The sequence below is a fragment of the Nuphar pumila genome, chromosome 17 (assembly GCF_984573655.1).
Source record: "Nuphar pumila chromosome 17, dmNupPumi1.hap1.1, whole genome shotgun sequence".
Taxonomy (NCBI): Eukaryota; Viridiplantae; Streptophyta; class Magnoliopsida; order Nymphaeales; family Nymphaeaceae; genus Nuphar; species Nuphar pumila.
In genome coordinates this window covers 2,113,033-2,125,661 of record NC_143265.1, presented here as the reverse complement: position 1 = coordinate 2,125,661, position 12,629 = coordinate 2,113,033, and the positions used below count along the sequence as shown (strand labels likewise).

At 35.8% G+C, this 12,629-nt stretch overlaps 1 protein-coding gene across 1 annotated transcript in view; it reads right to left on the bottom strand.

The window, feature by feature from the left end:
* LOC149811339 (N-alpha-acetyltransferase MAK3-like) overlaps positions 1-9,695 on the bottom strand; it is a 52,663-nt gene extending 42,968 nt beyond the window's left edge. The window contains exons 1-3 of the mRNA XM_089993560.1: positions 9,431-9,695; positions 9,240-9,360; positions 4,017-4,072 (exon numbers count right to left, since the gene is read on the bottom strand). Of these exons, the coding sequence (XP_089849686.1) occupies positions 4,017-4,072; positions 9,240-9,360; positions 9,431-9,664 (411 nt within the window). The 5' untranslated portion in view covers positions 9,665-9,695. The remainder of the gene's footprint in view (positions 1-4,016; positions 4,073-9,239; positions 9,361-9,430) is intronic.
* Positions 9,696-12,629: the final 2,934 nt, after the last annotated feature.

The window sequence follows — 12,629 nt, the reverse complement described above, 5'->3', positions numbered from 1 at the left end:
TGCATGTATTTTGCTGTTGAGAAAAGTTTTGTCGTCTCATGGCATGGACCTTAATGAACTTTATTCATTTAGGAGCCTGGTTCTATTTTACCGTCATTCTGGTATTTTTGAACCACTTTCATGTCTTATGCAACATTATCGATTTCTGACCATGCTTAGGATGTTTAGTAAGTTTCATTGATTTTGTATGTCAACTGCAGGCTTTGTGTTGAGGGCTGACTTAAATTGAGCTGAAACTTTGTACTCTTTGTTTTTGAGAAGAGAGACTAAGTTGTACTGATTTGGGTTGTCAATTTGTTTTCTGCCTAATGTTATATGGTCATTGATATTCATTGGTTCAACCTTATTCTTTGTTAGATGTCAAAGTACAAAAGAGAACTTCAACATCTAGCTTTTGTAAGCTTTATATATATATATATCCTATATAAATTCATCTACTAGGAATAGGATTTTTTTTTTCCAGTTTTCTCTATTTATCATGTTGACGCACATGCTCACGCGAAGGCATGTATGATGTGCTATGTACAAGTAGCCTTCCACTAATGGATTGTTTTTAGCTTTGATTTAGAAAAAAAAAATCTGAGTTCTTTTCTAATTGGCTAAATCTGGACTAAATCAAGCAAGTTCAATTTCATGGTCTTACCCTGAAGATATTCAGCCCAAACCGTAGCTAAGACATTTCACCAAAATGTCGGTAAACTCTATGGAATGCCCAAATCCATAGTTTGTGACCGAGACTCCCTCTTCACCCGTCATTTCTGGAAAGACTACTTAAACCAAATAGAAACCAAAATGAAATTTAGCATAACCTTTCACCCCCCAAACTGAAATAGTAAACTGAACCATTGGAACCTACCTTCAATGCTTGACCCAAGAAAGATCCAAGTCCTGGACTGACCACTTACCCTGGCTGAGTGGTCCTACAATACCTCATACCATCCTCCATCAAAATGATGCCCTATGAAGCCCTGTATAAACAAACCCCACCTAAAACCCTAGCCTATGAAGGAAGTGCTAAATCCATTGAAGTGGACCAGCATTTGAAACAAAGAGATGTGGTCCCGCGTGAACTAAATGACAACTTGGTTAAGGCACAGAATAGAATGAAACAACTGTAAAAGTATCTTCAACAAGATATTATGATCAAGACCTTAATATTCTTGATGATAAACACGTGCACACATGCACAATAAGAACTCTTAGAACACTTGTGCACAAAAGCACAACCCACTAAATCTCACAAATGCACAAAGGCATAAAAAGAATAAAAAGCACTTTATTAATCACTTGGGATTTGACCCCAAAAGCATACAAGAAACAAGGGGAGAACCCCTATTTATAACCCTCATAAAGGAGCCTTGGATGGGCTCCACTCATAGACATTGGAGCCCCTCCAACAGTCACAAATGTGACCGTTGGAGGGGCCCAACGTCTATTTGAGTGAGCCCCCCAAGGTACCTTTTGGTACAAAAGGAAAAGCATAAAAAAGAAAAAAAATAAAAGGAAAAGAAAATAAAAATAAATTACAATCACATTCATAAAAATGAATGTGCGTAAAATAGTGAAAATGACTAAACTACCCCTATGACTAAAATAAGGAAATATATATATTTTATATATATAAATGGATAGATACATATATATATATATATATCATATATATATGTATCATCCTTTATATATATATAATATATAAGATTACAAGGTTTCGTAACATAATTTAACAACAACTACATGACAAGAACAGATAAGACCGTGAATTCAAATTAAGAGATTGAGTATGGTTAAAAAGAAGATCCAAGGAGCAAGCACCGATCAAGTGAAGACCACAGATAAGCTCTCACCTCAATATTCTGGACCATAAATGATTTTGGAGTGGGTTGGACCAGCAACCTACAAGCTAAAGTTACCATCAACTTCTCAGATCCACCTCGTATTTCATGTTTCGAGATAGAAGACACATTATGGAGAGCTTCCTGAAGAAACCGTAGGTTTCGATCAAACCAATGCCTAGTGGACTAGGCCCAACTCAAGGAGGAGGGGATGGTACGGACTGGGTCTGGACCTTCTAATTGGAGAGCCAATGGGACACCACCCAGGAGAAGGATGACACCATGATGATGTCATTCCCAACTCTCTCTCTCTCTCCCTTCCATGAGTCATCTAAAGTAAAGGAGCTGGAAGAATCTAGAAGACCTAAAAGTGAAAAACATTAAACTAAGCCTAGTCTATGTTTGGGAGACCTAAAAGTAGAAAATGCTAAGAAAGGCCTAGTCTAATTTTCGGAGAGTTGTCTATGAGCCTTGAAAGATGAAGGGGTTGTTGCAGGTCTCTTCCCCCTCTATATAAAGGCATGTAATCCCCTCTTTTGGGGTATGTTATTGAATTGAATCAAGTTTCTCATCTAAGCTCACAATCTCTATCTCGCTTTCTCTCCAACATGCACCTCTCTCTCTCTCTGTTTCTTTTATCTTCTCTTCAACTCTATGATCGTATAGTACCTTCACCAACTGAACCCGAGCCGTCTAGAGATCCAGACCTACTCGTCCCAAGCCTAGGAAGCACCTCCAACACCAAGCCTAACTCGGAATAGCCCAAACCTGGACAAATTTTGTTTGCTATTAACAACATAATTTCGTCAGACTTGCGCAAGTCATATCACCCAAACTGTGTGGAATCTGGGACTGAAATTTTAACCCAAGACTCTTTCATGTATCTTTTGTCTACCCCTAAAATTTCATGATTTTTTTATAACCCAGTATAGAGGAATTAATTTTTTATTCAACCCTGTCATAACCAGAAATCCGTTAAAAGCTTATGTCACTTCTAGAGCCAATATCTCCCTAACCTAGAGGAGTTTAGACCAGAATTTTGGTCAGGATCTAGTTCCACGTGTCTAAAGCCTAACTTTAAAAATGCCTATTTTTCTATGGATCCATTTGAGAGAACCAAGTTTTCTTTTCGAGTCTGTCAAAACCAAACACAACTTGACCTACCTACCCTAAGTCCATTGAGCCCAGCCACTTATCCCGAACCTGTGTGTAGCAGTTTCGTACCTTTCCAAGCTCTAACCCCGCGCTTGTTGCTTGTTCTATCTTGGAACAACAAGTTGATACAAGAGACCATTGCATTTGGGTTGGTTCGTTGTCGAGCTAGACCTCTCCGTTTGAGTGGTCTTTTTTGACTTGTACAACTTTTTTGGTGTATATGCTTTTTGTATAGATTCTTTAATAAAGATTCAGGGAGCAGAACCACAGGATTTCTCGTCCAAAGTATTATCTAACCCTTGTCACAAGCATGCTCCTTCAATTCACGTGAATGAGTTGTGGTTTTGGAGAAATAGGAATATCTTAGCTCTAAATAGAAAACGACAAACTTGAAGCACCTAAAAAAATACAAAATAGAATCATGATATCAAGGTGTTTTCATAAAAGAATTGGTGTTTTGATTATCATGAAATGGCACGGAACCCGAGACACAAGAAACTAAACATAATAACATAGATAAAATGGAAATGCATTATAAATATGCATTTGGCTAGACACAATAAGTCATGCAAATACAAGAGAAGAAACAAGAAATAAAAAGTTAAATATTTTATTGATGTGAAATAAACACAAATATTATACAAGAAAAACCTCACTACAGCACTCATGCACACACACTCAATATACATCCATCAACTCACTTAAACACACACATACACACCCTTTATATAAGGGAGTGAGAAAGACAAAAGGAGAGGACTAGCCTAACGGCTAGTTGGACGGCATAGTCCTAACGACTAGCTTGGTTATAAGTTTATAACAGTTTGACCAAAAATAATAATCATTAAAAAATGACTAAAATATAAACATACAAATATAAATTTAAAAAATACCTATTCTAACCCTACAAGTATACATTTAAGCATACATTTCAACTAACAAGTTTTGCATTTCATTATCCACAAAACCCCACAATCCAACCCACATGCAATTATGCCAAGATTGAGAGTGGTATTAAGAACAATGTACCTCTTCACATCCTGATACCATCATCACTCTAATTGATCTGCTTACAAGCTCTGTTGCTGCAAGATTCAGAAAAACACACATAAATGTTACAACGTGACAACAACCACAACAACAAAAACAAGCAATATGATCAGTATTTCTAAGAAGGAATGAATTGATGCTGCAATTTATAAACATCAAGAAAGGCATGTAAACTAGAAAATGAAACTGATGTTAGCATTGTGCACTCAAACACTGGAAAGTTTCTCATAATATCAACAGTACATGAAACTCATAAGGCAGTTCTGCTCTTTCCTTTGGTCACTCCATTTATATAAGATACAAAAATAAAATTGAAATTTAGGTGCATTAATACGAGGGATTGTGTCAATTTATGTAGAAGTACTGCTCAACTGGGCCATTGATAATACTAGCATTTGCTAATGGAATACATACAGCTGTAGGGTTCAATTTGGTTTATTAGTTCATGGCAAGATTAGCTTTGTGGATCACAGTGATCAATTTCTTTAAGTCCCCTTATGCATTAGTTTGGTAATTTTAAGATATGAGTGGAAGTATATCAATTTCTATGGAAAACTTAAGTGGTACAAAACAAATCAAAGGTAGTGAGAAGAAACCCCACATATCAAAGAAAGCATGAGCAGAGAAACTGCCTGAATGACATGTAAACCATGTTGGCAACACATTAAAAGCTCCATTGGCCCAGGGAATAAGGGATATCACAATTCACATTTGGGCAAAACAATGAGAACAGGGAGGATGGTTTATAAGGATAACAAGGAAATTAGTGGGATCAGAAATGATCAAATGGTGGATTTAGCTATAATCACCTAGTCACCCAACAAAGCGCTTGCATCTTCTGTACCCTTTTCATTCGTACAAGTTATTGGCAGGAACCCAAATTCCTTGCAACTGGATTTAATCAACAAAAGCCACGGCAAGAGAAAATCAAATGTGAAGCTAAATTGAAATAAAAACTAAATCAACAAGAATAGACTTCTCTTTAAATAAAACAAAAGAGCAGATTTTCAAGAAAATTATGTGATGGAATTTTCGAATGGCAAGAAAGGAAAAGAGAGAAAGAAAGAAGGTATGTGAATTTTATTGAAAATTAAAAGAGAGAAAATAATGAAGTGATAAAGGAACAAATAAAGTATCTCAGAATTGGTTTGGAATAGAACAAATAAGCACAGCTACAAAGTACAAACAAATGAAGGGACTGTAATGAAGTAAGAGGAAATATATATAAGGAATGCTAAAGCATACCCAATGTCCTATAACGGACAACCACAAGTGCAATCGCAATGAACAAGTCCACAAGGGACAAATACAAAAGCCAACAAAGGGCTTACAAATAAAAGAGGATGTTATTGAGCATAAGGGCTTGGAAAAGCCTATTTTACAAAGGGGTGAACACCCCTATTTATACAACTAAAAGGGAAGCCATTGGGGGGCTCCCACTAAGAGTCGTTGGGAGCCCCCAACGGTCATTAAAGATAAAAGAAAAAAAAGGGAAAAATACAAAAAAATAAAAATAAAGAAAAAGAAAAAGAAACTAAAATAAATGATTGAAATGCCCCTATTGGGCAGAAATACAAGAATACCCTTTATCAGGTATGACACATGTTTTAACACCCTCCCTCAATCTTTACGGGGAGATGACTGAAAGCTTGTTAAGTAGAAAGATAAAGCGAGGAGTAGCAAGAGCTTTGGTGAAGAAGTCTGTCAACTGGTACTCGGATGTAACGAATGGCAATGTGATAGTCCCTCTTAGATATTCATCACGTACATAGTGACAATCCATCTCAATGTGTTTAGTAGGTGTGGTTGCTTATTATATAAATGGTGCTTTTATTATCACAACACATCTTCGAAGGTGTAGAGATGACTATGCTCATATCACTAAGAAGGTTGCGAAGCCATACAAGTTCCATGGTTGTAGTGGTCATTGCACGATATTCAGCTTCTGTTGAGGACAAAGATACTTTGTACTGCTTCTTGCATCTCCAGAAAATCATAGTCACCTAAAAACACACAGAAACCTATAGTTGAGATTATATCATTGGGATTTCCTCCCCAATCAGCATCAATATAAGCAATTAAATCAAGTGACGAAGATGAGGAAAGAAAAACTCTCTTGGTTATAGTGTTTTTAATGTATCTGATGATTATTAAGATTGCACTCATGTGCATCGTTGTAGGTGCATGTTGAAACTGACTGAATGAATGAACTGCATGAGCAATGTTTGGCCGAGTGATGGATAAGTATGTCTGAGACCTGACAAGTTGACGGTAGGGAGTAGGATCTTCAAGAAGAGTTTCATCTTCCAATCTTAATTTGGCATTGATAACTTCAGGGGTTTCTGTCTTCTTGTCGTCGGAAATGACAGACTTTGAACAAATGTCAGCTGCAAGTTTCATTTGAGAAAGAATGAAACTTTCTTGAAGATCTTAAGAATCCAAGATCAGACATGTCAATTTTTTTTTTAACTTTCTTGATATCATTAATTCCCTGTTGAACAAATGTCAGCTGCAAGTTTCATTTGAGAAAGAATGAAACTTTCTTGAAGATCTTAAGAATCCAAGATCAGACATGTCAATTTTTTTTAAAACTTTCTTGATATCATTAATTCCCTGCTTATCACTTCCAATGATAATCATATCATCTACGTAAAACAAGAAAATAACCACCAAAGACCCTGTACTTTTCACAAAAAGAACAGTGTCAGTGTAGCATGAACGAAAATCCAAACGTGTCATTACATTGCTAAATTTATTATGCCAAGCTTTTGGGGCTTGTTTTAATCCATATAAAGCTTTGTTGAGTTTAAGAATTTTTATCATTACCAATACATACCCCTGGCGGTGGATCCACGTAAACCGCTTCATTTAGTTCACCATTTAAAAATGCGGCTGTCACGATTTCACTTAAGAAATCGTGACCTAATGTTTGAATTAATATACTTAAGCATACACAGTGGGTCGGGTCGGGTTTGGTGTAATATCCGAACCCAGATACAAATATAAAACAAGTTTATACACTTATACAGGAATGAACTCGAGTCTGGGCAGGTGAATAGTGAATTCGGGTCTGGTACAGGATCCAGACCCGAAACACTATTCACCTTTTTCATACATATCTTTCATAAAGAGTCATGCTTCATTAGCCATCCGAAATTTAGCAATGTTGGCACAAATTTTGAGCTCCACATTGTTCATGAACCAAGCAAGAATCTTTGCATGCTTGCTTTCCCAATCTTCCACTTCAGATTGATGATCTTCAATGGCCTTTATGGGGGCATTTCCTTCAAGGGCTTTTTCTTGATCACTATCCATCTTGGTGAGTTGGAGTTGCGGTTCCGGAATGGTGCCCATAACATATCCCCAAAGCTTTTTACCTTTGAGGTTGTTCTCCATGACGGCGGCCCACATCATGTAGTTAGAACCATTAAGTTTGAAAGAGAGATCAATCTTTTGTTCTTATTCCATTTTAACCTCTCTCAAGAAGATACACCAAGAAAGAGAGATACAAAATAAAAAAATATAACTAGTCAACTAGTTATATCAAAAATCAAGAGCATACACAAGGCTCTGACACCATGTAATGAGATATGCGAAAATACAAAGAGTGCTATAAGCACATACAATGTCCACCAATGGACACACAAAAGAGATAATACCCAAGTCCACAAGGGACAACACAACACAAAATATAAATGTCTCTTTATTGAAAGAGAGGGAGCTCTCAAGAATGGAAATATACAAAGGGGTTCACCCCTATTTATACAAATAAAATGAGAGAAGGGGGAGGCCAAATGGCCTCAAAAGAAGAGCTACACAGGGGGCTCCCATGGAGTCGTTGGGGGCCCCAACAACTCAATGGTGGGACCCCCTTAAGTGGGTAAAAAAGAGGAAAATAAAAAAGAAAATAAAAAAATAAATATAAACAATAAAAAGAGGAGAAAAACAAGTACCCCTAATGGGTACATGTGAAATGACTAAAATACCCCTATCGGGTATTGAATATATATATATATATATATATATATATTGATTACACGTATTTTAACACTCACCACATCATAAACATATACCAGTAGCAATGAAATCTAACTAATATGTAAGCACCTACAAGATCAGATTCTGATATTGATTTTTAGCTATGTCACAGGAATTCAGCTAGCAGGGTGCCGCACCCGCGTCGACGCGACTCAATGCGGGTGCGACACCAGGTGCGGTCAACCCGACCCTGGGTGCGGTCAATGCACCCAAGGTCATTTTGGTCAAATTCTCAGACTTAAAAAAAAAATTGCCAAGAAAATTTTTTTGCCCTATATGTCACAGGGATTCTCCAACTAGGTGCCGCACCTGTGTCGCACCCGCACCCGATGCGGTCAACCTGACCCTGGGTGCAGTCAACGCACCCAGGGTCATTTATGTCCAACTTTTAGACTTTATATAATTTTTTTTATTTTTGCCGCACCCCCGCACCCAGGTTTTTTGAAAGTGCCGCATCCCCGCACCCGCACCCACACCCATGTGACATAGATTTTTGGAAACAAGTTTCTGCATCAAATGAACCTTCAGCACGATGTTTCCTTGAAACTTTGCATAGGCATGTATTTTTAGTTACAAATATTAGTTCCTCCGATTATATGTCTGATTAGAAGCTAATAACTTCAGTTCAGAACTTCCCTTCTTAGGTGACCTCAATTTCTGTTGCGTAGCATGTTCGCTACTAAAATCTAACGATCTTGGTGAAACAAAAATTAGCATTCGCACCAATCCACCATTTCCACGAATTGAATCACAGTATTTTGTCTCAATCTACGCAAATTACTATTTCTCGGTAAATTCAACCCCAATTCTGTTCAAATCCAAGAACCACATCACAGACTAAACTTTACTAAAATCTTACGATCTTGGCGAAAACAAAAAAATTGCATTCACACCAATCCAGCATCATCTTTCCACGAATCGAATCAAGGTATTTCCCCTCAATCTATGAGAATTACTATTTCTCGGTAAATTCAACCCTGTTCGAATCCAATAACCACATCACAGACTAAACTTATTCAGATCATCGTTCCACACATCCGCAATCCTAGCCCATGAATATTACTAAGATAAAGGAATTCAACATTCATATAATCATAACAAAACTTGAAACTAAAGACATATGCCCAACTAGAAATTGCGAGGAAGAGAAGAAATTGTTCCCACCGATTCCCTTTCCTCTATAGGGTTTGATCACGACGAGCATGGCGATGTAGCCTCTGAACGTGTTCCTGTGCTCGCCCATCTTGCAGACGATCGTTCCTATGCACTTTCCTCTATGAAACGCCTGACACCCATCAAACCAAAATGAGGGTCCCTTCTCATTCAAGAGAGGGAGAGAGAGAATGGTACGTTACGAGGAAGCAGAGTTGGGGCCAGAGGTAGACGAAGTATCGGTAGGTGAAGATGGAGTAGGGCTCGCTGAGCTCCTGGTCGACGATGTTCATGATCAGGGGGAGGTGGTGCTCCCCACCGTAGCTCACGTACTCGATCTCACCCGGTGAGAAAGAACAGGGCTGCTCACCACCACCACCCTCATCCTTCCCGTTCGTCTCCTTCCTTCCTATTCCCTCCCCCTCGACTGCGTCCATTCTCTCTCTCTCTCTCTCTCTCTCTCTCTCTCCTAACTGGGTTTGGGCTTATAGGTCGGGTGGACCCGAGAACGGGTAGATCCTAAACCTTAGAGAGATTGTCTAACCAAATTCAATTCCGTTTAGTTACATTTGGTAAGCCAAAATCATATTCCATTATGATAAGATGCAGGTATGGTTTTGATTTTTGGCTACCGAATCTAACAAATATCTGAGTTTGACAGATCCCAATTTGTTACATGTAAAAAAGCAATTTTGTATGAATTTGAATCCAAATTCAAATCCGTTTAACTTAGTCAAATATGGTATTGGCATATCCAATCTTAATTCCAACCACTTACATCCCTATTTCTATGCAAGTCTTCTCCCTTCGAAAACACAAGGTTTGCTCTTAGCTCCCATATATCTGGTTAGGTTACCGGGAGCTTCTTATTAAATGGTGAAGCTCGCTTGTTTTCAAAAGCTAAAAACTCTGCTTTTAAGAAATGAGAGAAAGTTTTTATAATAGAAAATGATTGTAAAAATCACAAATATTTGGATGTAAAAAAATCATTTTAACCTTCACATGAGTGAATTTCTTCCAAATGTGTGAATTTTCTCCCAAAAAAGTGCTTAAGTATTGCATCCAGGATATGTGACAGACTTTGTCATTGATTTTTTACCTAAAAATAAAATATTTTAGAAAAACACAAAAAAAAAACAAGAAAACTAAATAAAAATATATTTTCAACGACACCTGATTTATTGAAAAACAATGAACATGCATTAAGATACAACTCTGACAATATTCTTAAAACAAAAAATGAACGGGCGCAATTGTGTCTATCCTAATTATTCTATACTATTTTCTAGTCACCTGTGCTAGAAAACAAAAAAACAATAAAATTGACAAAGATAGATTGGGTGTTAGCTTTCCAATGCCACTAAGGCCACCTTAATCTGATGAGCGGTTGGGGAAGAAACGTCTTTTAAAAGATATATTGTTTAGTTGTCTTGTTTGCATAACATATTTTTGTTTTGATTTTAGAACTCAAAAACAAAAGCTCTAGAAGTTTTGACTTAAAATAGTAAAGTTATATGCATGTGTCTTAGCTTTCCAACAACTATAAAGATGTAGGTTTTCAACATCGGATTTGAGAGATACATATCTAAGAATAGAGACTTTTTTGCAAAAAATATGAGAATACGTAAATTTTCTTATTTATATGCAGATTTTCTTATATATATGTATATGCAAAGTTCCTCTTATATATCAGATTTTCTCATAAACATATGAATTTCCTATATATATGTAGATTTCCTCCAAAACATGCAAATTTTCTCTTAAATATATATGAAGTTTCTCTTATATATGTGGGTTTTCTCTTCAACATGTGAATTTTCTCTTAAATATATGTGAAGTTCCTCTTATATATGCAAATTTTCTCTTAAACATGTAAAAAGAAAATTCACACATTTAAAAGAAAATTCATATATATATATATATATGAGAATCTTTGCATATATTTAGGAGGAATTTTACATATATATGAAGAAATTTACATGTTTAGGAGGAAATCTACACATATATATAAGCAAATTCACATATTCGCATATTTTAGGAGAAAATTTATATATATTTAGGAAAAAAAATTCATATATTTAAGAAGAAATCTGTATATATATAAGAAAATCAGCATATATATGAGAAAATTTATATGTTTAAGAGGAAATCCGCATATATATATATATATATATATATATATATATATATATATGAGAAAAATTGCATATTCTCATATTTTTTGCAAAATAGTCTCTGTTTTAAGATATGTATCTCTATAATTCAATGTCAAAAACCTATGTTTTTATAGTCGTTAGAAAGCTAAGACATAGGCCTATAACTTTATTGTTTTGGGTCAGAATCGAAAACCCCTATAGGGTTTTCATTTTTAAGTTGTAAGACTGGAATAAAATATGCTTTACAACCATGAATAACCGAATAGTCTATCTTTCAAAGGACGCTTCTTCTCAATTGCTTATTAAATCAAGGTGATCTTGGTGGTGTTGGAAAGCTAACGCTTTAATTTGTCTTTTGTTTTTTATATTATTTTTTTAGATTTTTAGCACAGATAGCCAAAAAATAGTATAAAATAATCAAAATACGCACAACTGTGCATGTTGATCTATTTTATAAACATTGTCGGGGTTGTATCTCAGCGCCCATTCATTATTTTTTAGTGCATGAGGTGTCGTGGAAAATATACTTTTGTTTAGTTTTTTTTTTGTATTTTTCAAAAACCTTCATTTTAGGTCAAAAATCAGTGACAATGCCCATCAGAGATCTTGGATGCAATACTTGGGCATTTATTTGGGAGAAAATTTGCATATATAAAGGTTGAAATAGTCCTTTTACATCCAAATATTTGTGGTTTTGGACATCAGAAGGATTTCAAAAATTGTAGAGCATTTAAGAAAATGTATCATTTTTTAATGTACAATAAAGTCATTTTTGTTTTAAGAAACTCTTTTTCCTTTAGTGGGAAGCCCACTTTCGTCTTCTTGGTGCTTACTTCTCACTTTCTAAGTTTTTCATATTTAAAAAATAATAATTTTTATTGTAACAAACTTGCTTATTGATCTTGTACTTGTTTTCAACTTCATATTGCTTTTTATGAGTTCTATTTTCATTTCTTATGCACTTGTATAATCGCTTCACAAGTATATTTTGCTTCCCACTTTGTACTAATTTGTAACACTTGTTTTGTTATTTCCACTTCACGCATAGCTTATCATATCTTTTTAGCTTCCTAATAATTATGGTCTGACTTAAAACCTTTAAGTTAAAGGAGGTTAAGAACCTAACACCCAAAATGTGTGCCCCATGCTTTAAGGTGAAAGGTGAGCAAAGAGAGCATCTGAGGAGTTAGGGATGTAAATTGTTTGGATTTGGATCATATGTGGGCAAATACCATATTTAAATAAA